The sequence below is a fragment of the Oncorhynchus kisutch genome, linkage group LG7 (genome assembly GCF_002021735.2).
Source record: "Oncorhynchus kisutch isolate 150728-3 linkage group LG7, Okis_V2, whole genome shotgun sequence".
NCBI lineage: Eukaryota > Metazoa > Chordata > Actinopteri > Salmoniformes > Salmonidae > Oncorhynchus > Oncorhynchus kisutch.
The window spans coordinates 44,068,651-44,094,657 of NC_034180.2; the positions used below are offsets into that span (position 1 = coordinate 44,068,651).

General features: G+C 41.5%; 1 protein-coding gene across 1 annotated transcript; it reads right to left on the reverse strand.

Moving 5' to 3' along the window:
• Positions 1-3,756: 3,756 nt before the first annotated feature.
• On the reverse strand, positions 3,757-14,086 carry LOC109894649 (radical S-adenosyl methionine domain-containing protein 2). The gene is made up of 6 exons (XM_020488277.2): positions 13,456-14,086; positions 13,160-13,321; positions 11,925-12,154; positions 11,575-11,724; positions 9,715-9,747; positions 3,757-4,900 (listed from the first exon to the last, which is right to left on the reverse strand). Exons 1-6 carry the CDS (start codon positions 13,799-13,801, stop codon positions 4,736-4,738), a joined length of 1,086 nt encoding a protein of 361 aa, XP_020343866.1. The 5' UTR covers positions 13,802-14,086; the 3' UTR covers positions 3,757-4,735.
• Positions 14,087-26,007: the final 11,921 nt, after the last annotated feature.

Consider the following 26,007-nt stretch of genomic DNA (forward strand, 5'->3'; position numbering starts at 1 on the left):
TATGATTCTGTATTGACGCTTTGCCCAATTGATGGTTCGTCTCAGGGCATAGCGGGATTTCTTTTAAGCTTCCAGGTTTAGAGTCCCGCACCTTGAAAGCGGCAGCTCTACCCTTTAGCTCAGTGCGAATGTTGCCTGTAATCCATGGCTTCTGGTTGGGGTATGTACGTACAGTCATTGTGGGGACGACGTCCTCAATGCACTTATTGATAAAGCCAGTGACTGATGTGGTGTATAGGAGCGCCGCCTCTGGGTGAGTGGTTTCCTGTCATTGGCCACAGATAAAAAGACGTCAAATCACGTAATATCTACAGTAGCTTTGATCGGACTGACCATACTTTCAAAATCATAGCTAGCAAGCTAGAGAAGCAGTCATCATCATGAATCAAGTCGACAATCTACTGGCAAGTCCTTTTCAATCCTTGTCATATGAAGAGAAATTATAGATAAGACGTATCAGTGCTCATCGGACATTGGACATAAACTATACACAACAAGTTTGAAATCTCAAATTCAACAATGAGGGGTTTTGAGGTAATCAGTGTCTAACTGCAAATGTTGCAAAGCACTCATTAGCCTGCTATTCAGTGGAGAGGGTGTGTGGTCTGAGTTTAAGAGTCTCTTTTCCCAGCTTAAAAGTGTAAACAATCACATGCAACACCATGGGCCAGAAAAGGTTGAATACATTGGCCATGCTGTCAATCCAGTATGATTTCTGCAGCTTTCAAAACAACTGTAAATTCTGAACTGGGAAATCTCAGACTCCAGCGAGTTCAGAAAAACTGGGATCTCGGGAAAGAATTTGCTCCGACTGGGAAAATAACGTTTTGAACAGTCAACCAACTCGGAATTCCATGTTGGGAAATCAGGCCTATTTCTAGACCTCCGACCTGAAGATCACTGACGTCATGATTCAACCTTATTTTTTCTGAGTTCCCAGTTTACTTGAAAGCACTATAAATCCAGAGAATACCAGACGTTGATGACAGAATTTGACCACACAAAGGATCGCCACGCCACCTTCCTGTTCAAGTGAGCACCTCACAACAAGGTGAGTCCAAAAATTTCTTGTATGCTGCTGCAGAAAGGATGTAATATGCCAGGGAGATATGCATTCTGTAACTAAGAAAGTAATACTAAGTGTATGTTGTGTAGTAAGTTGTTAGTAGCCCATGTACCTCACCCTAATAATTTGTTCCCTTTCCCCTTCATAACTTAGCCTACTGTTCTGACTTGGTGGTGCACATGTAGCCTATAGCCTGTTTTAGAGAAATTGTTATCATCAAATATTGTAAGAGCTTTCATTGTCTGCTTATATGCCCCATTTATTTATCCTATGGTTCTGACTTGGTGTCCAGGAAGAATACTGTGAGAACTGCCCATTTTCTGAATTCTGTCGCTGTTCATTTCAAAAGTGCTGAACAAATAGTTATATTGACTACGTCCGTCCTAGCTCGCTCATTAATGTCTTAATCGAAATTACAGATTGCGTCTTATCCGCTTGTCGTCCCCTTATGCCATAGTTTGTACATCTCAATTGTCAGTAGAAACCACATTTCTTTAAGCAAGTCAGCCATATCAGCTATGTTTTTTTAACCCTTGTGTGGTGTTCATGTTTTTGTTATTCACCCAATGTTCGCAGGTCTGATGGACCTACAACATTATTGGGTTTTTAAAACAATACAGCCATAACAATTTTCGTAAAAATACTTAATACCTAGATGTTGACTTATATCAATTACAAGCAATATAGCCAGTGTACATGGTTAATATTTACCTCTGCTACCTCCTTCTTGGGTCCACACACATTGCAGCGCTTCTTCTTGTTGCTACCGGCTGCAATCAGGAATTTTACTAACAACTCACTCACTCACATATTTAGTTACAGCGGGCTAAGGTAGGAGAGTCAGACACACACACATGCAACAAAATCACACACACTTGCTTCCGGTATTGGAGTTGTTGTTTCTGTGGGTCAGGCGGATGGGCCACCAGCATTCTCCTCCTGAATCCTCCTCACCATGGCTGCAGAAGCTGGGGTCCTAGGGATATGTTGCCTCCTCTGGATTTGAGGTCTTACCAACGCTTTGCCCAGCTCCTCGAGAAAAAGCAGTCTCCTCTGGAGTTGACCTCTTTTCCAATCTGGGTTCAATGCCATCCAGGTGACAAACGCGTTGTTCAACGAGATGTCCAAGATGGTGAAGAATATCCCAAGTGGCCAGCGTAGGATTCTTCTTTTGCAGCTGTAGCAAGTAACCAGCTTGTCTAAATTGTCCACCCCTCCTTTTGTGGCATTGTAATCCATTTAGATTTCTGTTTTTTGATGTTCCTGGCCACAGATTATCCCATCTCTATGCAACGTACTCATGAGTACCACATTTTTGCCTTTCTTTGGCACGTAGGACACTAGGGATGTGTCGGCCGTGAACACAAGCTTAGAGGAATATGAGGTGGGAACTCTGGCTTGTTTTTTCGTACTGTTCCTACCATCGTCAGCTTCCTCTTGAGGAGCTCTGTCCCAGGTTGTGCGAAGTAAAAAAAGTTATTGCATGTGATGTTGTGGCTACAGAGTTCTTGTGTCAAGTCCAGGACAACCCGCATCCCTTGGTTCTTCTCACAGACTTCTCCCTATGGCTTCCCGTATACACTTCAAGTTCCACGCATATGATGAAGCATCATCACAGGCAGCCCAGATCTTCATTCCATATTTTGCGGTATGTACTGCCTGAAGGGGCAGAGGCCCCTAAATGTCATAAACTGCTCATCAACAGTAGCGTTGGGCCCAGGGTTGTAAAACAGGGGAAGGTGGTCCACCCACTTGTCCCACACTGACCTGATTGCAGCTAGCTTGTCTCTCTGCACTGACCTGATTGCAGCTAGCTTGCCTCTGTGCCGCCGAGCTGGTCTGGTGTCTCGGTTATCGAAGCGGATAATCCTGGAAGTAATGTGGAAGTTTTCCAGAGACATTGTTGCACGGAAAAGTTCTCTGGCAGTTTCCTGGAGCTGGCTGCTGATGGGAGGAGGGTCAATCTCAACCTCCTCTTCCATTTCACTGTCAGACTCCGAATTGACATAGAAGACGCTCAATCCACACTAGCTTCTCTCTGCAAAAAAAATGTCTAAGGTCCTCTGAGCAGAGATTATTTTTGCCGTACTGATTGATTGTGGCAAGGAGCCACACATGCAAAGCTATTTATTTGTTGTGTCCCTCCCCTAATTTGCACTTGGCTTGGGTAGTGTGGGAAAATACTGCATTTCTTACAATGTATGGAAATAATGTATTGTAATAACATTGTGCAGGTTCCCGTAAGACATTGTGTAGTTTCACACACTACAAAGGGTAAAGAGTGTGAGAAAAGCGGGAGACAGACAGGTACTATGTTGAAACAACAGGCCAAAGGAGGAGGAAGACAAGAGTGAAGGCACAAAGCAAACCTTTTTGTTTCAATTTAACTTGTTTTCACCTACACACACACACTTTTCCACACTTTCATTACCCTCGGGTTCAGTAATACCAGAACAGCACATATGTAATATAAATGTGTAGGAGGGTGCACAGTGTGCACTCAATGAAAATGTGTTATTTTACATGTTCTTCACAGAAAATGAGCCAATGAGTCTCAGGTTGAAAAAATAATTCATTGTATCACTTTTCTTTTAGTAAACATTGAAAATGGGTCCCCCAGATACAAACACCACACAAGGGTTAAAGGTAATAAATTAGGCTGAATGAACTGTTTCGCTGCCAGACAAGGCTCTGCTGATAGCTTCAGTAACAAAATAATACCATGGTTGTAATAATACTTTAAACAGGTCATTTGTAAATGTGTAGAATGTGTTTGTTTTGGGTCCAAATTGGTAAGCTAACATATGTGAATTAGACAGTCACAGAGGATTTTCTTCTGAATAACTGGTCAAAGCATAGCACTTTCCATTCAGCTTCAGGCAACTTTGATGTAAGGCTTGATCACACCTGTCGTGACTACTTCTATCTGTCACTTGAACTTTAACGCATTGGTCGCGGCAAAGTGCCAGATTCTTGAATGATAATGACCAAATCATTATCGCACGATTAAAGTGACCGAGTTGCAGGAGTGGGGATGGTGAAATCAGCTGTTCAACAAGCTGTTCAATTAGCTGTCAATCAACTGATGGCCCAAATGATCTCATTAGCTCAGCCAGGGAAACTGTTATCGGTTTTCACATCTTTCATTATGTGAGAATGGATAGGCTAATGGATAGCCTAAAGAATTTATTGGAATATAATCAAATGACAAGGGGTCTATTGCAACCATCGACGTCACTAGATTATCGCCAGCTATCAATATGTTCTAAATTTGCCCACACAGCTGATCTCAACTGCAACCATTATTGGTCACCTCATTACCACTCCCTAAACGATGTTGGTGCTACCTTAGTCCTGCTTGCAAACAAAGATATGTTTGCCCTCTGGTTCAGACAAGGTAGTCCCAACGTAGTCCCTTTTTGAACCAAGGACAATTTATCTATTTGACAAGCATTCCATACAATTGAATAGTATTTCCTGGCTTACCACAGCAAATCTACTGTGGCAATTTACCTGACACTTTGTATGAATGGAAACTAATGTTGGTGTAGCCTACAGTTATTATTTGATTTGTTTTCCTATTTATGTTATCCATTAAATACAACTGTCTATACAAATAAAAACACACACAAGTACAAACAAAAAGTGGAATTGATTACAATGTGTGGATCACCACTCGAGTCGCATGTCAGCTTTGCTCCACACATATTTCCCTCCTCTCTTTAGGAACATCTTCTCATCAAAGCCACTGAACTGAATGGCCTCCTCCACGCCAACATCAAGGATGGACTTGGATGGATCCTTCCTCCCCTCTCTGCAATCCAGGAAACGCATCTAAAAAAAAGCACATCAAAACATATAATTCATAAGCATTTAGAAAATGTATAATCATTTATAAAGAATGTATAAGCATTTATAAAGGCTTATTAAGGAAAGTTATTATGAAGTGTTACCAACGGGTCAGAAAAGAGAATCTTAACACGGTGTCAAAGTAATTCACTACTATGAAACCTCATGTCTAATACTAACATAAATATCTGCAAATCCACATCTCCTTTCACCCATCTCAAAGCCTGTAAATCCCCTGATTAAAGATTGAAGTCATAGACTACTCTGGGACATAATATGGGAAGTCCTAGATTACTCTGGGACTTAATATGGGAAGTCATAGACTAATCTGGGACTTAATATGGGAAGTCCTAGATTACTCTGGGACATAATATGGGAAGTCCTAGACTACTCTGGGACATAATATGGGAAGTCCTAGATTACTCTGGGACTTAATATGGGAAGTCATAGACTACTCTGGGACATAATATGGGAAGTCCTAGATTACTCTGGGACATAATATGGGAAGTCCTAGACTACTCTGGGACATAATATGGGAAGTCCTAGATTACTCTGGGACTTAATATGGGAAGTCATAGACTACTCTGGGACTTAATATGGGAAGTCCTAGATTACTCTGGGACATAATATGGGAAGTCCTAGATTACTCTGGGACTTAATATGGGAAGTCATAGACTACTCTGGGACTTAATATGGGAAGTCCTAGACTACTCTGGGACTTAATATGGGAAGTCATAGACTACTCTGGGACTTAATATGGGAAGTCCTAGACTACTCTGGGACATAATATGGGAAGTCCTAGATTACTCTGGGACTTAATATGGGAAGTCATAGACTACTCTGGGACTTAATATGGGAAGTCCTAGACTACTCTGGGACTTAATGTGGGAAGTCATAGACTACTCTGGGACTTAATATGGGAAGTCCTAGATTACTCTGGGACATAATATGGGAAGTCCTAGATTACTCTGGGACTTAATATGGGAAGTCATAGACTACTCTGGGACATAATATGGGAAGTCCTAGATTACTCTGGGACTTAATATGGGAAGTCATAGACTACTCTGGGACTTAATATGGGAAGTCATAGAATACTCTGGGACTTAACATGGGAAGTCCTAGATTACTCTGGGACATAATATGGGAAGTCCTAGATTACTCTGGGACTTAATATGGGAAGTCATAGACTACTCTGGGACATAATATGGGAAGTCCTAGATTACTCTGGGACATAATATGGGAAGTCATAGACTACTCTGGGACATGATATGGGAAGTCCTAGATTACTCTGGGACATAATATGGGAAGTCATAGATTACTCTGGGACTTAATATGGGAAGTCATAGACTACTCTGGGACATAATATGGGAAGTCCTAGATTACTCTGGGACTTAATATGGGAAGTCATAGACTACTCTGGGACTTAATATGGGAAGTCATAGACTACTCTGGGACTTAATATGGGAAGTCATAGAATACTCTGGGACTTAACATGGGAAGTCCTAGATTACTCTGGGACATAATATGGGAAGTCATAGACTACTCTGGGACATAATATGGGAAGTCCTAGATTACTCTGGGACATAATATGGGAAGTCCTAGATTACTCTGGGACATAATATGGGAAGTCCTAGATTACTCTGGGACTTAATATGGGAAGTCATAGACTACTCTGGGACATAATATGGGAAGTCCTAGATTACTCTGGGACTTAATATGGGAAGTCATAGACTACTCTGGGACTTAATATGGGAAGTCATAGACTACTCTGGGACTTAATATGGGAAGTCATAGAATACTCTGGGACTTAACATGGGAAGTCCTAGATTACTCTGGGACATAATATGGGAAGTCATAGACTACTCTGGGACATAATATGGGAAGTCCTAGATTACTCTGGGACATAATATGGGAAGTCCTAGATTACTCTGGGACATAATATGGGAAGTCCTAGATTACTCTGGGACTTAATATGGGAAGTCATAGACTACTCTGGGACATAATATGGGAAGTCCTAGATTACTCTGGGACATAATATGGGAAGTCAGACTACTCTGGGACATAATATGGGAAGTCCTAGATTACTCTGGGACATAATATGGGAAGTCATAGATTACTCTGGGACTTAATATGGGAAGTCATAGACTACTCTGGGACATAATATGGGAAGTCCTAGATTACTCTGGGACTTAATATGGGAAGTCATAGACTACTCTGGGACTTAATATGGGAAGTCATAGACTACTCTGGGACTTAATATGGGAAGTCATAGAATACTCTGGGACTTAACATGGGAAGTCCTAGATTACTCTGGGACATAATATGGGAAGTCATAGACTACTCTGGGACATAATATGGGAAGTCCTAGATTACTCTGGGACATAATATGGGAAGTCCTAGATTACTCTGGGACTTAATATGTGAAGTCATAGACTACTCTGGGACTTAATATGGGAAGTCATAGACTACTCTGGGACTTAATATGGGAAGTCCTAGACTACTCTGGGACATAATATGGGAAGTCCTAGATTACTCTGGGACTTAATATGGGAAGTCATAGACTACTCTGGGACTTAATATGGGAAGTCCTAGACTACTCTGGGACTTAATGTGGGAAGTCATAGACTACTCTGGGACTTAATATGGGAAGTCCTAGATTACTCTGGGACATAATATGGGAAGTCCTAGATTACTCTGGAACTTAATATGGGAAGTCATAGACTACTCTGGGACATAATATGGGAAGTCCTAGATTACTCTGGGACTTAATATGGGAAGTCATAGACTACTCTGGGACATAATATGGGACGTCCTAGATTACTCTGGGACTTCATATGGGAAGTCATAGACTACTCTGGGACATAATATGGGAAGTCCTAGATTACTCTGGGACTTAATATGGGAAGTCATAGACTACTCTGGGACATAATATGGGAAGTCCTAGATTACTCTGGGACATAATATGGGAAGTCATAGACTACTCTGGGACATAATATGGGAAGTCCTAGATTACTCTGGGACATAATATGGGAAGTCATAGATTACTCTGGGACTTCATATGGGAAGTCATAGACTACTCTGGGACATAATATGGGAAGTCCTAGATTACTCTGGGACTTAATATGGGAAGTCATAGACTACTCTGGGACTTAATATGGGAAGTCATAGACTACTCTGGGACTTAATATGGGAAGTCATAGACTACTCTGGGACATAATATGGGAAGTCCTAGATTACTCTGGGACATAATATGGGAAGTCCTAGATTACTCTGGGACTTAATATGTGAAGTCATAGACTACTCTGGGACTTAATATGGGAAGTCATAGACTACTCTGGGACTTAATATGGGAAGTCCTAGACTACTCTGGGACATAATATGGGAAGTCCTAGATTACTCTGGGACTTAATATGGGAAGTCATAGACTACTCTGGGACTTAATATGGGAAGTCCTAGACTACTCTGGGACTTAATGTGGGAAGTCATAGACTACTCTGGGACTTAATATGGGAAGTCCTAGATTACTCTGGGACATAATATGGGAAGTCCTAGATTACTCTGGAACTTAATATGGGAAGTCATAGACTACTCTGGGACATAATATGGGAAGTCCTAGATTACTCTGGGACTTAATATGGGAAGTCATAGACTACTCTGGGACATAATATGGGACGTCCTAGATTACTCTGGGACTTAATATGGGAAGTCATAGACTACTCTGGGACATAATATGGGAAGTCCTAGATTACTCTGGGACTTAATATGGGAAGTCATAGACTACTCTGGGACATAATATGGGAAGTCCTAGATTACTCTGGGACATAATATGGGAAGTCATAGACTACTCTGGGACATAATATGGGAAGTCCTAGATTACTCTGGGACATAATATGGGAAGTCATAGATTACTCTGGGACTTCATATGGGAAGTCATAGACTACTCTGGGACATAATATGGGAAGTCCTAGATTACTCTGGGACTTAATATGGGAAGTCATAGACTACTCTGGGACTTAATATGGGAAGTCATAGACTACTCTGGGACTTAATATGGGAAGTCATAGAATACTCTGGGACTTAACATGGGAAGTCCTAGATTACTCTGGGACATAATATGGGAAGTCATAGACTACTCTGGGACATAATATGGGAAGTCCTAGATTACTCTGGGACATAATATGGGAAGTCCTAGATTACTCTGGGACATAATATGGGAAGTCCTAGATTACTCTGGGACTTAATATGGGAAGTCATAGACTACTCTGGGACATAATATGGGAAGTCCTAGATTACTCTGGGACTTAATATGTGAAGTCATAGACTACTCTGGGACTTAATATGGGAAGTCATAGACTACTCTGGGACTTAATATGGGAAGTCATAGAATACTCTGGGACTTAACATGGGAAGTCATAGAATACTCTGGGACATAATATGGGAAGTCCTAGATTACTCTGGGACTTAATATGGGAAGTCCTAGATTACTCTGGGACTTAATATGTGAAGTCATAGACTACTCTGGGACTTAATATGGGAAGTCATAGACTACTCTGGGACTTAATATGGGAAGTCATAGAATACTCTGGGACTTAACATGGGAAGTCATAGAATACTCTGGGACTTAACATGGGAAGGTGCATGTCTTTACATCTCAATCGATGAGAGCATTTAGATGGCTGTTCAATAGTTCTGATGGATGAGGACTGATGGATAAGGACTGTCTACTTTAAAGGGCTTGCTAAGACTTGGAAGGTAGTGGGTGTATCACGTAAAATAACAGATTGATGAAAAGGACTTACATATTCATCCAGGATGAGGTAGGAATCTCTCATCTGACAAGATAAGACAACAAGGAAACATGTTAATGTCACAACTATTCTGTATTATGTACAATATTGTCACAGACTATCGTTTTTTTTTTGTGGACAATATTGCATCTGATAGGTCTGATATACAGTGCATTCGGAAAGTATTCAGACCCCTTGACTTTTTCCACATTTTGTTACGTTACAGGCTTATTCTAAAATGGATGAAATCAAACCTCATCAATCTACACACAATATGCCGTAATGATGATGCAAAAACAGGTTTTTAGATTATTTTACGAATTTATAAAATGAAATGAAACATTTATATATGTTTTCAGACCCTTTACTCAGGACTTTGTTGAAGCAGCTTTGGCAGTGATTATTTCCTTAAGTCTTCTTGTGTCTTACGCTACAAGCTTGGCACACCTATATTTAGGGAGTTTCTCCCATTCTTCTCAGTAGATCCTCTCAAGCTCTGTCAGATTGGATGGGGAGGGTCGCAGCTGTTTTCAGGTCTCTCCAGAGGTGTTTGATTGGGTTTAAGTCATGGCTCTGGCTGGGCCACTCAAGGACATTCAGAGACTGTCCCGAAGCCACTCCTGCATTGTCCTGGCTGTGTGCTTTGGGTCGTTGTCCTGTTGGAAGGTGAACCTTTGCCCTAGTCTGAGATCCTGAGCGCTCTGGAGAAGGTTTTCATCAAGGATCCCTCTGTACTTTACTCCGTTCATCTTTCCCTCAATCCTGACTAGTCCCCCAGTCCTTGACGCTAAAAATATCCCCACAGCATGATGCTGCCACCACCATGCTTCATCGTTGGGATGGTGCCAGGTTTCCTCCAGACGTGACACTTGGCATTCCGGCCAAAGAGTTGAATCTTGGTTTAATCAGAGCAGAGAATCTTGTTTCTCATGGTCTGAGAGTCTTTAGGTGCCTTTTGGCTAACTCCAAGTAGGCTGTCATGTGCCTTTTACTGAGGCGTGGTTTCCGTCCGGCCACTCTACCATAAAGGCCTTATTGGTTGAGTGCTGCAGAGATGGTTGTCCTTCTGGAAAGTTCTCCCATCTCTACAGAGGAACTCTGGAGCTCTGTCAGAGTGACCATTGGGTTCTTGGTCACGTCTCTGACCAAGGCCCTTCTACCCCGATTTCTCAGTTTGGCCGGGTGGCCAGCTCTAAGAAGAGTCTTGTTGGTTCCAAACTTCTTCCATTCAAGAATGATGGAGGCACTGTATTCTTAGGGACCTTCAATGCTGCAGACATTTTTTGGTACCTTTCCCCATATCTGTGCCTCAACACAATCCAGTCTCTGAGCTCTAGGACAGTTCCTTTGACCTCGTGGCTTGGTTTTTGCTCTGACATGCACTGTCAATCGTGGGACATTATATAGACAGGTGTGTGACTTTCCAAATCATGTTCAATCAATTAAATTTACCACAGATGGACTCCAATCAAGTTGTAGAAACATCAAGGATGATCAATGGAAACAGGATGCACCTGAACTCAATTTCGAGTCTCATAGCAAAGGGTCAGAATACTTATGTAAATAAGGTATTTATTGTCTAAAAACCTGTTTTCGTTTTGTCATTATGGGTTGTGTGTAGTAGGTGAGGGGGAAAAATTATTGAATCCATTTTTAGAATGAGGCCGTAACCTAACAAAATGTGGAAAAAGGGAAGGGGTCTGAATACTTTTCGAATGCTCTGTACGTGATTAATTGAGTTAGTAGATTACACTAGGCCTACTCTACACATTAATAGCATTCTGAAACTACAAGGAATAGTAGTTGTTCAATCATCATAATATCAATAACAGACCATTTTTTTTGTGTGTTGTCTTTAGTTCAGTCCCATACCTTCTGATTGGATTCAGGTACCAGGCAGCTGATGGTGCTGTGTCTATCCAGGAAGTCCTGAAACAGCTGATCGCTGATGACAAACCTCTCTGCCTCCCTCAGACTGTTCTCCCCAGCATTCTCCCCATCGATCAGTAGACACTGGAACACCTAGACACAATAGACACACACACACACACACACACACACACACACACACACACACACACACACACACACACACACACACACACAAAGTCAAGGCCATACAACTAACTTCTTACTTATCTATGGTAGGAGAAGAAACCGCTATTCACAACACAGATACAGTATTACTGGTGAGTAATGTAAATGCATTGGAACACCCTTACCTTCCAGCGTACAGGGTTGAGTTCAGAAATGTTTTCTCTCATGTCTTCATTCACATTAAATGTGTTGATCACAGAGTTGATTTTGAATGCCACTTTGTAGTCCCGGCACCACTCCCGGACTTTGAAGAGGTTGTCAAGGTGGCTCTTTCTGCCCTGGGCTCTGCCTATAGTCTGGTTCGTGTCCTCATCAAAGCTGTCACAGGAAATGGCCAGAATGTCCAGGTATTGGCCTGTGAGGACAAGAAGAGTTCTGATATTAAAACTGACATAATCTCAAAGAATTGTATTTAGAAACACCCATGTATTCAAAATGTATTAACATCTAGACATACAATTTATGACATAGCCTAGAACATGTGATAGTTAAGATTTATTGAGATAAAAATCAACAAGTAGTTTTAATAACACTGTGATGATCAAATCATGCATTTGAAAATGTGTCCAAACATTTTATAACTCAACTGGGAAACATTTTAAAGAGTGAAATGTTTCTCTGAGTTGTGACCTCATATCAAAACTAACCCGGTGCTGACATCTAGTGTAAATAAAATGAACTTATTTACCAGACTTTGCATGAGAATAATGACGATTCAAGCAAAGACAGTAAAGTATGAAGATTGGCTAAAACCGCTTCTCCGATAGAATTCCCTGATCACACTTGCAGGTGACGTCATGGCAATGTCGGCTAACAAGGCTCTTAATAGAAACACGTCATCGTGCATCAATCGTGACACGATTGTCACGCGCCAAACTGTGCATGTACGTTGTCACACACCAAACTGCGCATGTTGTTTTCGAATAAAATTAAAACGTGTCAGTTTGACACTTTCACGAGGTAAATAACATGTTAAACTACTTAAGTACACATTGGCTCGAATCTAGGTTGTGCCTTTAGAATTGTTTTCTTCCCGGCCTCGGGGTTCCGGGAAGTCTTGCGATGTTGCGCCTCTGGGTTTAAAAACTCTTGTGTTTTTTTTATTTAACTAGGCAAGTCGGTTAAGAACAAATTCTTATTTTGCTAGAACAGTGGGTTATAACTGCCTGTTCAGGGGCAGAACGACAGATTTGTACCTTGTCGGCTCGGGGGTTTGAACTTGTAACAAGTTACTAGTCCAACGCTCTAACCACTAGGCTACCCTGCCGCACCGAGTTTATTATGGTGGCTGTTCGATATATTGACGACCAGTAAGTAGCGTAATGTTGGTACTATTTATTTCAAAAGAAAACCCTCTTACCATATTTCTGGAACCACTTCTCTCTGATCAGGCTGCCATTGCTGACAATACTGACACTTGGGAGATGGAGGTCTTGTTTGCAGTACTGGACTAATTTACCCAGGAAATCCCCTCTGTCCTGTAAGAAAGGCTCTCCACCAGAGAAGTTCATCTTTTCCAGTCCTGCAAAAAAAATATGAAATTCAGAATTCTAAACACTGAATAAAAAAGTATTAGTTAGAAATAGGATGTAATAATAATGTAATAACATGTCATGTGAATTTATATAGGCATTTTGCTAATTTTGGCATATGTACCTGATTGCTTCAGAAGCTGTAGACCCCTCTTTGCTTCCTCAATGGGCAGGACAAAAGACGTTTTTGCCGTGTGGAAACAAAAACCGCATTTATAATTGCACTGTCGAGTAAAATGATAATTGACACTGCTTGGAGTTGTCGCTGTTTGAGATATATTCTTTTGCAACACCTTGACTAAATTGACTTTTCCTGTAGATGTCAACCGCACCTGCGGACCGCGCACACCTATCCATGCCAGGACAGTTGCAAAGATGTGCTGGATGTTACTTATGCAAAGCTGCAGGGACATCTTCACAAACACGACTTGAGTAGAAAACGACATTGCTAGTCTCCAGCTATCTGTCATGTTGAAAGTTCTGATGTAGGATTAGCTTGAATCCCTTTTTACCGCAATGGCCTAAGTGACGCGTCTCATGACGTTTGGTCAAACAGTTTCTATTTGCAAATAAGGAAAACGAAAGTTACAAGGTTGAATATAAAATCCTAACCTTATTCATATGCAGTCCTACATGCCTAAAAAAGGCTGTCATGTCCTAAAGTTCCATGCAAATAAGGTGATCCTCTGTGTTAGCTTAATGTATGTGACGGCATCGAACAGAACGTGACAGCTACAGGCGCATTTATGCCGCGTTCCTGTCCTGTCGGAAACCCGGTAATGGCCGACCTTGTAACATAGACGGAAGACTCGGATCCCAAGTTTTACATTTGGGAAGTATCCGAATCAAAAAATAGGAAGCTCAATACAAATCATTAATTTTAATGCCGCGTTCAAATGCTAGTCGGAACTAGTCAACTCTGAAATGTTCGACTTGCTAATTCGTTGAACGTAGCATGTGTATTACTACAACTAGATAGCAAATCGGACATTTACGAGTTTCCTAGTTTCCGACATTATGAGAACGTAACAACATTGCATCAAGTTTCAAATCGGCTAAAGTTTCGGATTGCTTGTCCAGCACTTCAAGTTTCATTTCCCCCTCAGTTTCCAAAATCATTAGCCGTGCGCGTGAGTTGCGATTCACCTGAAATGCACTTTGCTCGGCCTTTGATTAAATATCGCAAGACGCATAATGTCCGGGTTTGGTTAGTGGTTGGTATTTCTATGCGTTAGAAGTTTAATTCGATACGAAATCGGACCCAATCTATTTCGCACTACAAGCCGAGCATTGCAACGAGGTGCCACAAATGTTCAGAAATGTCCTCGCTTCTGATGAGAGATGCTACTCACTCCATGTCCACAGCGATAACACAATTCAAAGAGCAAAGGAGAGCAAAAATAAACTATCATAAAGGTTACCAAATGTAAGGTTTTGAAATGTCAGCATTTCAGCCTGAGGTAAAAGATACTGTTATCAAATGATAATTTCCTAAATATTTTCTGTCTTAATTTCTGACACAAAAAAAAGCAAGGTTTGGAAGAAATTGTACGTGGATGAAGGTATTGCTTTGGCTTAAACTATAAAGGCAAGAAATGGCTACAGTTTACACTTTTTTTTAGTTCTTTCATGAAATGCTGTCTTTTTGAAAAGGGACGTTTTTATTTTATTTTTTAGAACTGGGGTAACTGCCACCCCCCATGGGATAACTGTCCCCCAGTGGTGCCAGTTACCTGAAAATTATGGCATAAGGTTTCACAGCAGTGTAACTTCAGCTGTAAAGATATCAGTCACTAGTAGAAACATTTCTAAGTTATGTTATCTTTTTTACATATTTTATCTCAGACGATCGATCTGGTAGTAAGGTTGCTAGCTAGCACTCCTAGCAGCTTATGCTAACTGGCTAGCATTTACTGCTAGTGAAGTTGTCAGCTAGCAAGTTAGCACAAACTAGTGCTAATTGGGCTAGTCATTGTCTATATGACAGGTAGAAACACATTCATAACCATAAGGGGGGGGGGGGGGGGGTTGCCCCGAATTATAGATCTAACTTCATTGGAATATATCAACAACTTTATTTAATTTTTATATCTCCAAAAGTTGTGATGACAAAGAGGACATTTTGTTGAGCAAGAGTAGTGGCAGCCAAGGAAAGTGTTGGGGAAATCATTTGGTGACATCTTATGGTCTTCATGTGTATTACCGGGGGGAGGGCAGTTACCCCATGGGGCTAGTTACCCCCCGGTACCCTACGCATCTAAGTCCTCAGTGACTGAAGGATTATTGGGCAAGCTGTTTCATATTGACCCAGTCTATTGCCGTGTTCAAAACAACTTAGAACTCAGAAATCTCGGACTTCCGACTTTAGTGTGTTCAAGACAACTGGGAACTCAACAACAAAAATATGAGCTCCGACTGGGAAAAACATTTTTTAACGGTCATTTAACTTTAAATTCCAAGTCGGAAACTATGACATCTTTCTAGAGCTCCAACATTCCGACCTAAAGATCACCAACTTCATAATTAGACCTTGGTTATTTCAGAGTTCCCACTTGTCTTGAAAGCAGCATATGTATGCTTCTATTTGTGCTGGGAGAGGACAGGCTAACCTGCTGAAAAGCCGGAGTGTCATCCTTCAACTCTGATATGTTCCACAGTTTTGAGGATGCCTACAAAGTTCTACAACAGGTTTGAACAGTGAAACGTTCATGTTTCAAATCAGTTGGCGTATGGTGCCATGTATTTGAGTAGTTGTCATTATATAGTAAACAATATATATATATATAGTATAGGCCTATATACTTCGTGACAGAGGAATAACATGAACAAAAGCCCAGCAATGTCACACTCCAGTGGTGGACAGAGGAATAACATGATTTCAAACTGGGCTTACTGAAACTGAATCTCTGTATCTCTATCTCCTTTGCTTCTCATCTGCAGTGTGGTGACATCCTCCCAAAGTCCAAGGCAGTGCTGGATCTTTCCTTTTACTGTCGTAGAGGGATTAGATGCTACAGATGAACATAATCACTACTTCACTATTGTCCTAGCAATTCTATTTACTATAGGGTTATCAGTAGGGCCAGGAGTTTTCCCAGGTCAGCTCACATGCTGATCAGGGAACACTCCTCGTCCTATTAATCAGAATGTTGTCACAGTAATCAGGACATCCAATACAGAATGCTGTCACAGTAATCAGGACATACAATACTGAATGGGGCGGCAGGATAGCCTAGTAGTTAGAGCGTTGGACTAGTAACCGGAAGGTTGCGAGTTCAAATCCCCAAGCTGACAAGGTAGAAATCTGTTGTTCTGCCCCTGAACAGGCAGTTAACCCACTGTTCCCAGGCCATCATTGAAAATAAGAATTTGTTCTTAACTGACTTGCCTGGTTAAATAAAGGTAAAATAAATATAAAAACATTTAAAAAATGCTGTCACAGTAATCAGGACATACAATACTGAATGCTGTCACAATACTCAGGACATACAATACTGAATGCTGTCACAGTAATCAGGACATACAATACTGAATGCTGTCACAATACTCAGGACATACAATACTGAATGCTGTCACAGTAATCAGGACATACAATACTGAATGCTGTCACAGTAATCAGGACATACAATACTGAATGCTGTCACAATACTCAGGACATACAATACTGAATGCTGTCACAGTAATCAGGACATACAATACTGAATGCTGTCACAGTAATCAGGACATACAATACTGAATGCTGTCACAATACTCAGGACATACAATACTGAATGCTGTCACAGTAATCAGGACATACAATACTGAATGCTGTCACAATACTCAGGACATACAATACTGAATGCTGTCACAATACTCAGGACATACAATACTGAATGCTGTCACAGTAATCAGGACATACAATACTGAATTCTGTCACAATACTCAGGACATGCAATACTGAATGCTTTCACAGTAATCGGGACATACAATATTGAATGCTGTCACAATACTCAGGACATACAATACTGAATGCTGTCACAATACTCAGGACATACAATACTGAATGCTGTCACAATACTCAAGACATACAATGCTGAATGCTGTCTGAATACTCAGGACATACAATACTGAATGCTGTCACAATACTCAGGACATACAATACTGAATGCTGTCTCAGTAATCAGGACATACAACATTGAATGCTGTCACAGTAATCAGGACATACAATACTGAATGCTGTCACAGTAATCAGGACATACAATACTGAATGCTGTCACAATACTCAGGACATACAATACTGAATGCTGTCACAGTAATCAGGACATACAACACTGAATGCTGTCACAGTAATCAGGACATACAATACTGAATGCTGTCACAGTAATCAGGACATACAACACTGAATGCTGTCACAGTAATCAGGACATACAATACTGAATGCTGTCACAATACTCAGGACATACAATACTGAATGCTGTCACAGTAATCAGGACATACAAATCTGAATGCTGTCACAGTAATCAGGACATACAATTCTGAATGTTGTCACAGTAATCAGGACATACAATTCTGAGTGGTCTTTCAGTCAGTTACAATTCTGAGTGGTCTTTCAGTCAGTTACAATGCTTCAGTTTTCTCTCTTCTCACTCCTCCTCTGGTAAAACCTCTGAAGGAGGCCCTGGAGTCCCCTCCCCAGACTCTGTCCCCATGGAGGGCCGCTTCGATGCTGAGCCCCCCCTCTCCCTCCCCTCATCCGCAGGGCTTTCTACACCCTTTGGAATTACCTGACAGCTGGACAGGTAGGCCAGGAGGCCAAACAAGCACCTGTCATTGTAGACAGGTGAGGACAGCATCAAAGAGTTTTGGTGTTGGATAAAGTTTGATGAGTTGGGATATGTTATTCTTTCTGAAAGATATGTTATCGTTTCTGTATGGTAGGGATCATGTGCATAACTTCAACTCATGTGCATTGTTCACGTTGTTCAATGACATTAATGGATCATTTATTTAAAATGTGAAGTGCTCCCCGTATGTAGCAATTTGTCCTTACACTGGCTCATATTATGTCACTATTTTATTCAAATGTATTTAATCAGGGAATCCCATTGAGACCATGGCCTCTTGCAAGGGAGCCCTGCACACAATCATATTCACAATTCCAACACAAGAAAAACATACAATATGACACAAGCAATTTAAGAAAAGTAACTTACAAAACACATCATGAAAATAAACACATTCCTCAGTAAAAGTTATCAATCAGCTGTTTGAACTGTCCTAGTGGCACGGAGACATCCAACCTTTGAGAGCTCTGGAGATCATTCAACAAGTAAGGTGCAAAAAAAATCTATATACAGACCTACTTAACTCAGTGGAGACTGAAGGGTTATCCTGAGTTGGCCATCCCTGTGATCAGGTCTGGAGTAATTTAACAATGAAGTAAGGTATGGCAGAAGTTTGCACAAGAGGGCTTTAGTACCAAAACGAGAGCAGCGCCTTGATCTATGAGACTTTAGAGATGGCCAGCCTACTTTCTGATATAGAATGTGGTGATGTGTACTTAACCTATCACCCGTATTTAAGCATATTGCAAAGGCTTCAATACTGTGGCAGCTGCATTCGTATAGATCATATCACCATAGTCTAAAGCCGGAATGAATGTCGAGTGAATTATTTGTTTTCTGCTATTTAACTGGAACGAAATGAAACCTGAAGTTGGTAAATATAGCTGTCAATAACCACCAAACACCACAAGTAGTCACCAGGCGTAGTCGCTGGTCTTTGAGGCTCACTATAACCCACTACTTCCCTATACTCTCCATTCTCCCAGGTACTGGCACTGTGGCACAACAGAGCAGCCTCATGGCGGTCATGGCAGTAACTACATAGGAGCACACCGAGTTCCGGACCTCTGTAATGTTGTATAATTTGAAAAAATAAATAATAATTCAAAATATATGTTTTGTACAAAAATAAAATAAATTGCTGGTAAACATTTCTCCCAGCGTTGATCAAAGCTCAGAATGCTTATATTCTCAATCTGACTGAGTTCTAATCGCGTCTACCTCTGCGAATGAGTGGAATCGTAAACAGTGGTTTGTTCATTATGTTCACCTGTGTCCCCTGAATTAGCCTCCCAAATTTGCCCTTTTAGCAGCAAATGCACCTCTCTTGCGGTCTCGTGGTAGTGGCCAAGGGCGTGAGAAAGGAATTACCCCAGCTCACAGTCGGCTCAGTAGTCAACTTGAGATGCTGCTGACAGTGTGTTTGCGAGATGCCAAACAAAAGGCAATTTTAAAACCATCTGGCGACTCCTGCCGTGTCTACAGATATCTCCCAAACAAACAAAAAACGACTCTCGGAGAATGAGTGCATAACTGGTAAATAGTTGCTTATAGACACCCCCCCCTTCCGGACCTCACTAAAACTCAAACCCAAGTTATGGCCCTGGACAAAAAAATTGTCACAATAGAATTCTGCTCTGGCATTAAATGTTCTGCATTGTTTCTCTGACAACAATAAACGTCGCTGATTGATGTGCTGTTGTGTTGCTTTTTATTACATATTTTATGGTATGGTAGCTAGCTGAGTTTTATTTCTACTAAATGTCTTGGTAAATCACGGTATTTAACTAACTTTAAAGTACTTTTTTTAGGAGAGATTGGTCTCTGCCCAGACAGTAGGGAGACAATCTGCGAGCAGCAGCTCAAGATTATTTGATTGGCAGTGCTGGTCGTCTAGTGATGATTGTTTGTCCCGCTTCAGCAACCTCATTCCTTTACTGACATGTAAAATGCCCATTCATATCTCCAGAGAATGTTCCGTAGTGTAGCCTACCCTAACAGACAGGCAAACAGATATGCCGTAGCCGAGTCGCTTTCAAGGGGCCACATTCCAAAATATCTGAAAAGGGTAATCCATTTTTTATTTTTTAAATTTAACCTTTATTTAACCAGGTAAGCTAGTTGAGAACAAGTTCTCATTTACAACTGCGACTTGGCCAAGATAAAGCAAAGCAGTGCGACACAGAGTTACACATGGAATAAACAAGCGTACAGTCAATAACACAATAGAAAAAAATAAAGTCTATATACAGTGTGTGCAAATGGCATGAGGAGGTAGGTAATAAATAGGCCATAGTAGCGAAGTAATTACAATTTAGCAGATTAACACTGGAGTGATAAATGAGCAGATGATGATGTGCAAGTAGAGATACTGGTGTGCAAAAGAGCAGAAAAGTAAATAAATCAATATGGGGATGAGGTAGGTAGATTGGGTGGCTATTTACAGATGGACTATGTACATAGTGTGCCACATAGTTGCAATTGGTTAGCTGCTCAGATAGCTGATGTTTAAAGTTAGCGAGGGAAATATGAGTCTCCAGCTTCAGAGATTTTTGCAACTCTTTCCAGTCACTGGCAGCAGAGAACTGGAAGGATAGGCGGCCAAAGGTAGGTGTTGGCTTTGGGGATGGACAGTGAGATATACCTGTTGGAGCGCGTGCTACGGGTGGGTGTTGTTATCGTGGCCAGTGAGCTGAGATAAGGCGGAGCTTTACCCAGCATAGACTTATAGATGATGACTTATAGATGACCACTACATATTCTGGCGACGAATATGTAGTGAGGGCCAGCCGACTAGAGTCACTGTGATAGACTGGATCCAGTTTGCTGAGTAGAGTATCAGAAGCTATTTTGTAGATGACATCGCCAAAGTCGAGGATTGGTAGGATAGTCAGTTTTAATAGGGTAAGTTTGATGGCGTGAGTGAAGGAGGCTTTGTCGCGAAATAGAAAGCCGATTTAAGATTTGATTTTGGATTGGAGATGTTTAATATGTGTCTGGAAGGAGAGTTTACAGTCTAGCCAGACACCTAGGTGTTTGTAGTTGTCCACATATTCTAGGTCAGAACCATCCAGGTAAGTAATGCTAGTTGGGCGGGTAATTGAACCCTGTGGTACCCCCATAGAGACTGCCAGAGGTCCGGACAACAGGCCCTCCGATTTGACACACTGAACTCTGTCTGCGAAGTAGTTGGTGAACCAGGTGAGCCAGTCATTTGAGAAACCAAGGCTATTGAGTCTGCCGATAAGAATACGGTGATTGACAGAGTCGAAAGCCTTGGCTAGGTCAATGAAGACGGCTGCACAGTACTATCTTTTATCGATGGCGGTTATGATATTGTTTAGTACCTTGAGCGTGGCTGAGGTGCACCCATGACCAGCTCAGAAACCGGATTGCACAGCGGAGAAGGTACGGTGAGGTAGCCAGGAGGAAAGCATGGCCAGCCGTAGAGAAATGGTTATTGAAATTCCGATTATTATGGATTGTTTGGAGGGCAATAAAGACTACCGGTAATGTAGTGTAATTTCATATTATGAGGCAAAAATGAAGAGTAAGCTACCCCGTGTTCGCTAGACTGGCCCAAAGATCCTCTCTATCCCGCCGACATCGGTGCCATGAATAGACTAGGACATTCTACGTGCAACAGACCGAAGACTGAACACACACTTGCATTATTAGCAAAGAGACAGAGCAGGCCAGCGGGAGGGAGAGGAGAGGGACAGTCAGAAACGTGCTCATATGTGTTGGTAATCTGCATCTCGCAGTTCTTGTCTTGCACCAATTCACCAAGCAGCCTAAAGCCCGCCTCTTCCTCTCTGGTTTTATTTGAATTACACAACTTTCCAAGGCCTTTATAGCCTATTGGCTATAACACAGAAAGTAAAAGGTTTTGTGAAAATTTTATTTAATTGGTTAGAGATTATTTTGAATTTTTTTGTATGTCCTGAATTCTCTTAACTTAAATGATCCCAATTTAGTTCAAATGTTTTAATGTTCAAACATTCACACTCTTACTGGTAACACATGTTGACCCCCAGAGGCCGGGGTTTGATCCCTGTGTCCAACCTTCCTACAGTGTTTCCTCTTCATCTATCCCTCCGCTACTTCAACCAAAAGAGTAAGATTACTGAAATTCCGACCAAACTGTACTTCAGTTAACAACTGTAACAGAGTATGATACAGCAAGGGTGACACCACTGCACTGATACAGCAAGGGTGACACCACTGCACTGATACAGCAAGGGTGACACCACTGCACTGATACAGCAAGGGTGACACCACTGCACTGATACAGCAAGGGTGACACCACTGCACTGATACAGCAAGGGTGACACCACTGCACTGATACAGCAAGGGTGACACCACTGCACTGATACAGCAAGAGTGACACCACTGCACTGATACAGCAAGGGTGACACCACTGCACTGATACAGCAAGGGTGACACCACTGCACTGATAGAGCAAGGGTGACACCACTGCACTGATACAGCAAGGGTGACACCACTGCACTGATACAGCAAGGGTGACACCACTGCACTGATACAGCAAGGGTGACACCACTGCACTGACGTGAGTAGACATACAGTTGAAGTCAAAAGTTTAAAAATATATATATATTTTTTTATATATTATAATTTATTACAAAAAACACAAGGAAGGGGTAACATTAAAGTATTAGAACATGAAGGACAAACAATACAGCATCAAGACACTATCAAACATGTATCAGTCTTTCTGCAACATAGCCATCCTTATGTGTGAGGGTGCGTGTGCATGATAGTGATATAAAATATATGACATAATTTCTTTTTACATGATCACAATTATCACAAACCTCCAAGATCCCCCCACAGTTCCCCAATAGCTATCCCTCAAACATTCTAGACCCCTGCCACAGTCCCCCCCGCCCGGAAGAAAAAAGAAAAAAAACAATGAATTCCATTCCCCACCCCCAAGAACCCCCCAATGCACCAACAACCAAGAGAATGAACTAAAGAGAAAAAAGGAAAAGACAGAAGAAAACAGCAAACAACAATGCAAAAACATAAATAATAATAATAACAATATATTTCAAACAAAGGACATCAAGGACACCTGAAATCATAACAGCAATAATTACTTTATATGTTTGTGTGCATGTCTGGCACTATTACATGTGTGTGTTCTTGTATGTGTTTATTTGAATGAGAGTGTGTATATATGCATGTGTACAAACACCTGCACGGCATCAGCCTCAGGCAAACCGGCATTAGTTGTAAAAACACTGCCACTTAGTGTCATTCAAATGTACTTTCATTATGTTTTATTTGGACTTTTTTCCCCCTTTATCTTTTGACCATCAATCTCTCTCACACACAGCAACTCCACTCCCACTTGTCTCCAATTCCACATACCACCCATCAGCTTCCCTCAGCCCATCCATCTATCTCTGCTGGCCACCCACTTCGTGTTTCTACACAACACATATCTTTCAACTATGCTATGATGTTTAACGTACAATTTCAATCTACAGATTGCGTGTTGAAGATAAATACTTTTACTAAGAGTATTAGTATATTAGTAATTGACTGACCGGTCTCTCCAGATCTCCTAACAGCACTATTTCTAGTGTCAATTTTAGATCAATGCTATGCATTTTCAGCCATTCTTGAACCTGAGACCAGAAACAGGCTACCTGATGGCAATACCAAAATAAATGGTCTATTGATTCTGTATCCTCACAACAAAATCCGCAGAGCTTCGATGATTTTATGCCCCAAATATTCAACATTTTGTTGGTGGCAAGAATTCTATATAATAATTTTAGCTGAAAAGCATGAAGTCTTGAATTTTGCGTTGTTTTATATACCAACTCATATGGAATCGGTACATCAAAAAAAAATCAGTATGGCACAGTTGTCAACATCCTGGTCCTCAAATGAAACTGGTATACTTTCCTATTTATGCTATTTTTATTCCCCCACCAGTTTTGATCCATTATATTGGGCAGACCGACCAGTTCCCTACCTCCTCCCGCTGCCACCAGCCTCCTCCAGTTTTGATCCATTATATTGGGCAGACCGACCAGTTCCCTACCTCCTCCCGCTGCCACCAGCCTCCTCCAGTTTTGATCCATTATATTGGGCAGACCGACCAGTTCCCTACCTCCTCCCGCTGCCACCAGCCTCCTCCAGGTTTGATCCATTATATTGGGCAGACCGACCAGTTCCCTACCTCCTCCCGCTGCCACCAGCCTCCTCCATTTTTGAAGTCGGAAGTTTACATACACATAGGTTGGAGTCATTAAAACGAGTTTTTCAACCACTCCACAAATGTCTTGTTAACAAACTATAGTTTTAGCAAGTCGGTTAGGACATCTACTTTGTGCATGACATGTAACGGCGTTCGTCTGTTGAAGGAGAGTCGGACCAAAATGCAGCGTGGTGGTTACTCATGTTCTTTAATGAAAAAATAGCGATACATGAAATAAATAAATAAATACAAAAACAACAAACGAAACGTGAAAACCTAATTACAGCCTATCTGGTGAACACTACACTGAGACAGGAACAATCACCCACAAAATACACAGTGAAACCCCGGCTACCTAAATATGGTTCCCAATCAGAGACAACGAGAATCACCTGACTCTGATTGAGAACCGCCTCAGGCAGCCAAGCCTATGCTACACCCCAGTGAAACACAACAAAATAAACCCATGTCACACCCTGGCCTGACCAAATATATAACGAAAACACAAAATACTATGACCAAGGCGTGACATGACACAAGTCATTTTTCCAACAATTGATTACAGACGGATTATTTCGCTTATAATTCACTGTATCACAATTCCAGTGGGTCAGAAGTTTACATACACTAAGTTAACTGTGCCTTTAAACAGCTTGGAAAATTACAGAAAATTATGTCATGGCTTTAGAAACTTCTGTTAGGCTAATTGACATCGTTTGAGTCAATTGGAGGTGCACTTGTGGATGTATTTCAAGGCCTACCTTCAAACTCAGTGTCTCTTTGCTTGACAGCATGGGAAAATCGAAAGAAATCAGCCCACACCTCAGAAAAACAATTGTAGACCTCAAGAAGTCTGGTTCATCCTTGGGAGCAATTTACAAACGCCTGAAGGTACCACGTTCATCTGTAAAAACAATAGTACGCAAGTATAAACACCATGGGACCACGCAGCCTTCATACTGCTCAGGAAGGAGATGAGTTCTGTCTCCTAGAGATGAACGTACCTTGGTGCGAAAAGTGCAAATCAATCCCAGAACAACAGCAAAGGACCTTGTGAAGAGGTTGGAGGAAACAGGTACAAAAGTATCTATATCCACAGTAAAACGAGTCATATATCGACATAACCTGAAAGGCCGCTCAGCAAGGAAGAAGCCACTGCTCCAAAACCGCCATAAAATTGTCATGTCTTGTCATATTATGTCTTGTTCCTGTTCTTTCTCTTCACTCTGTCTCCCTCTGCTGGTCGTATTAGGCTACCTTCTCTTTCTCTCCTCCTCCAGCTGTTCCTCATCTCCTCTAACTACCTCGTTCACCCTTTTCCCACCTGTTCCCTTTTTCCCTCTGATTAGGTCTCTATTTCTCTCTCTGTTCCTGCTTCTTTCTTTGTCAGATACTCGTTTGAGTTTCTCATGCCAGAACCAAACTATCGTCTTGTTTGCTTCACCCTTGTCCCATCCTGTTGGAATCTGCCTGTTCTTCTGATGCTACGTGTGATCAGGTACCTCTGTCCGCTACGACCCGCGCCTACCCAGAGAGACCAGCAGTCTGTCGCCGCAACCCAGCTATTCTCCTCTGCTGCTAAGAAGGGGACTCTTTTGTAAATATCAGAAGGACTTTCTGT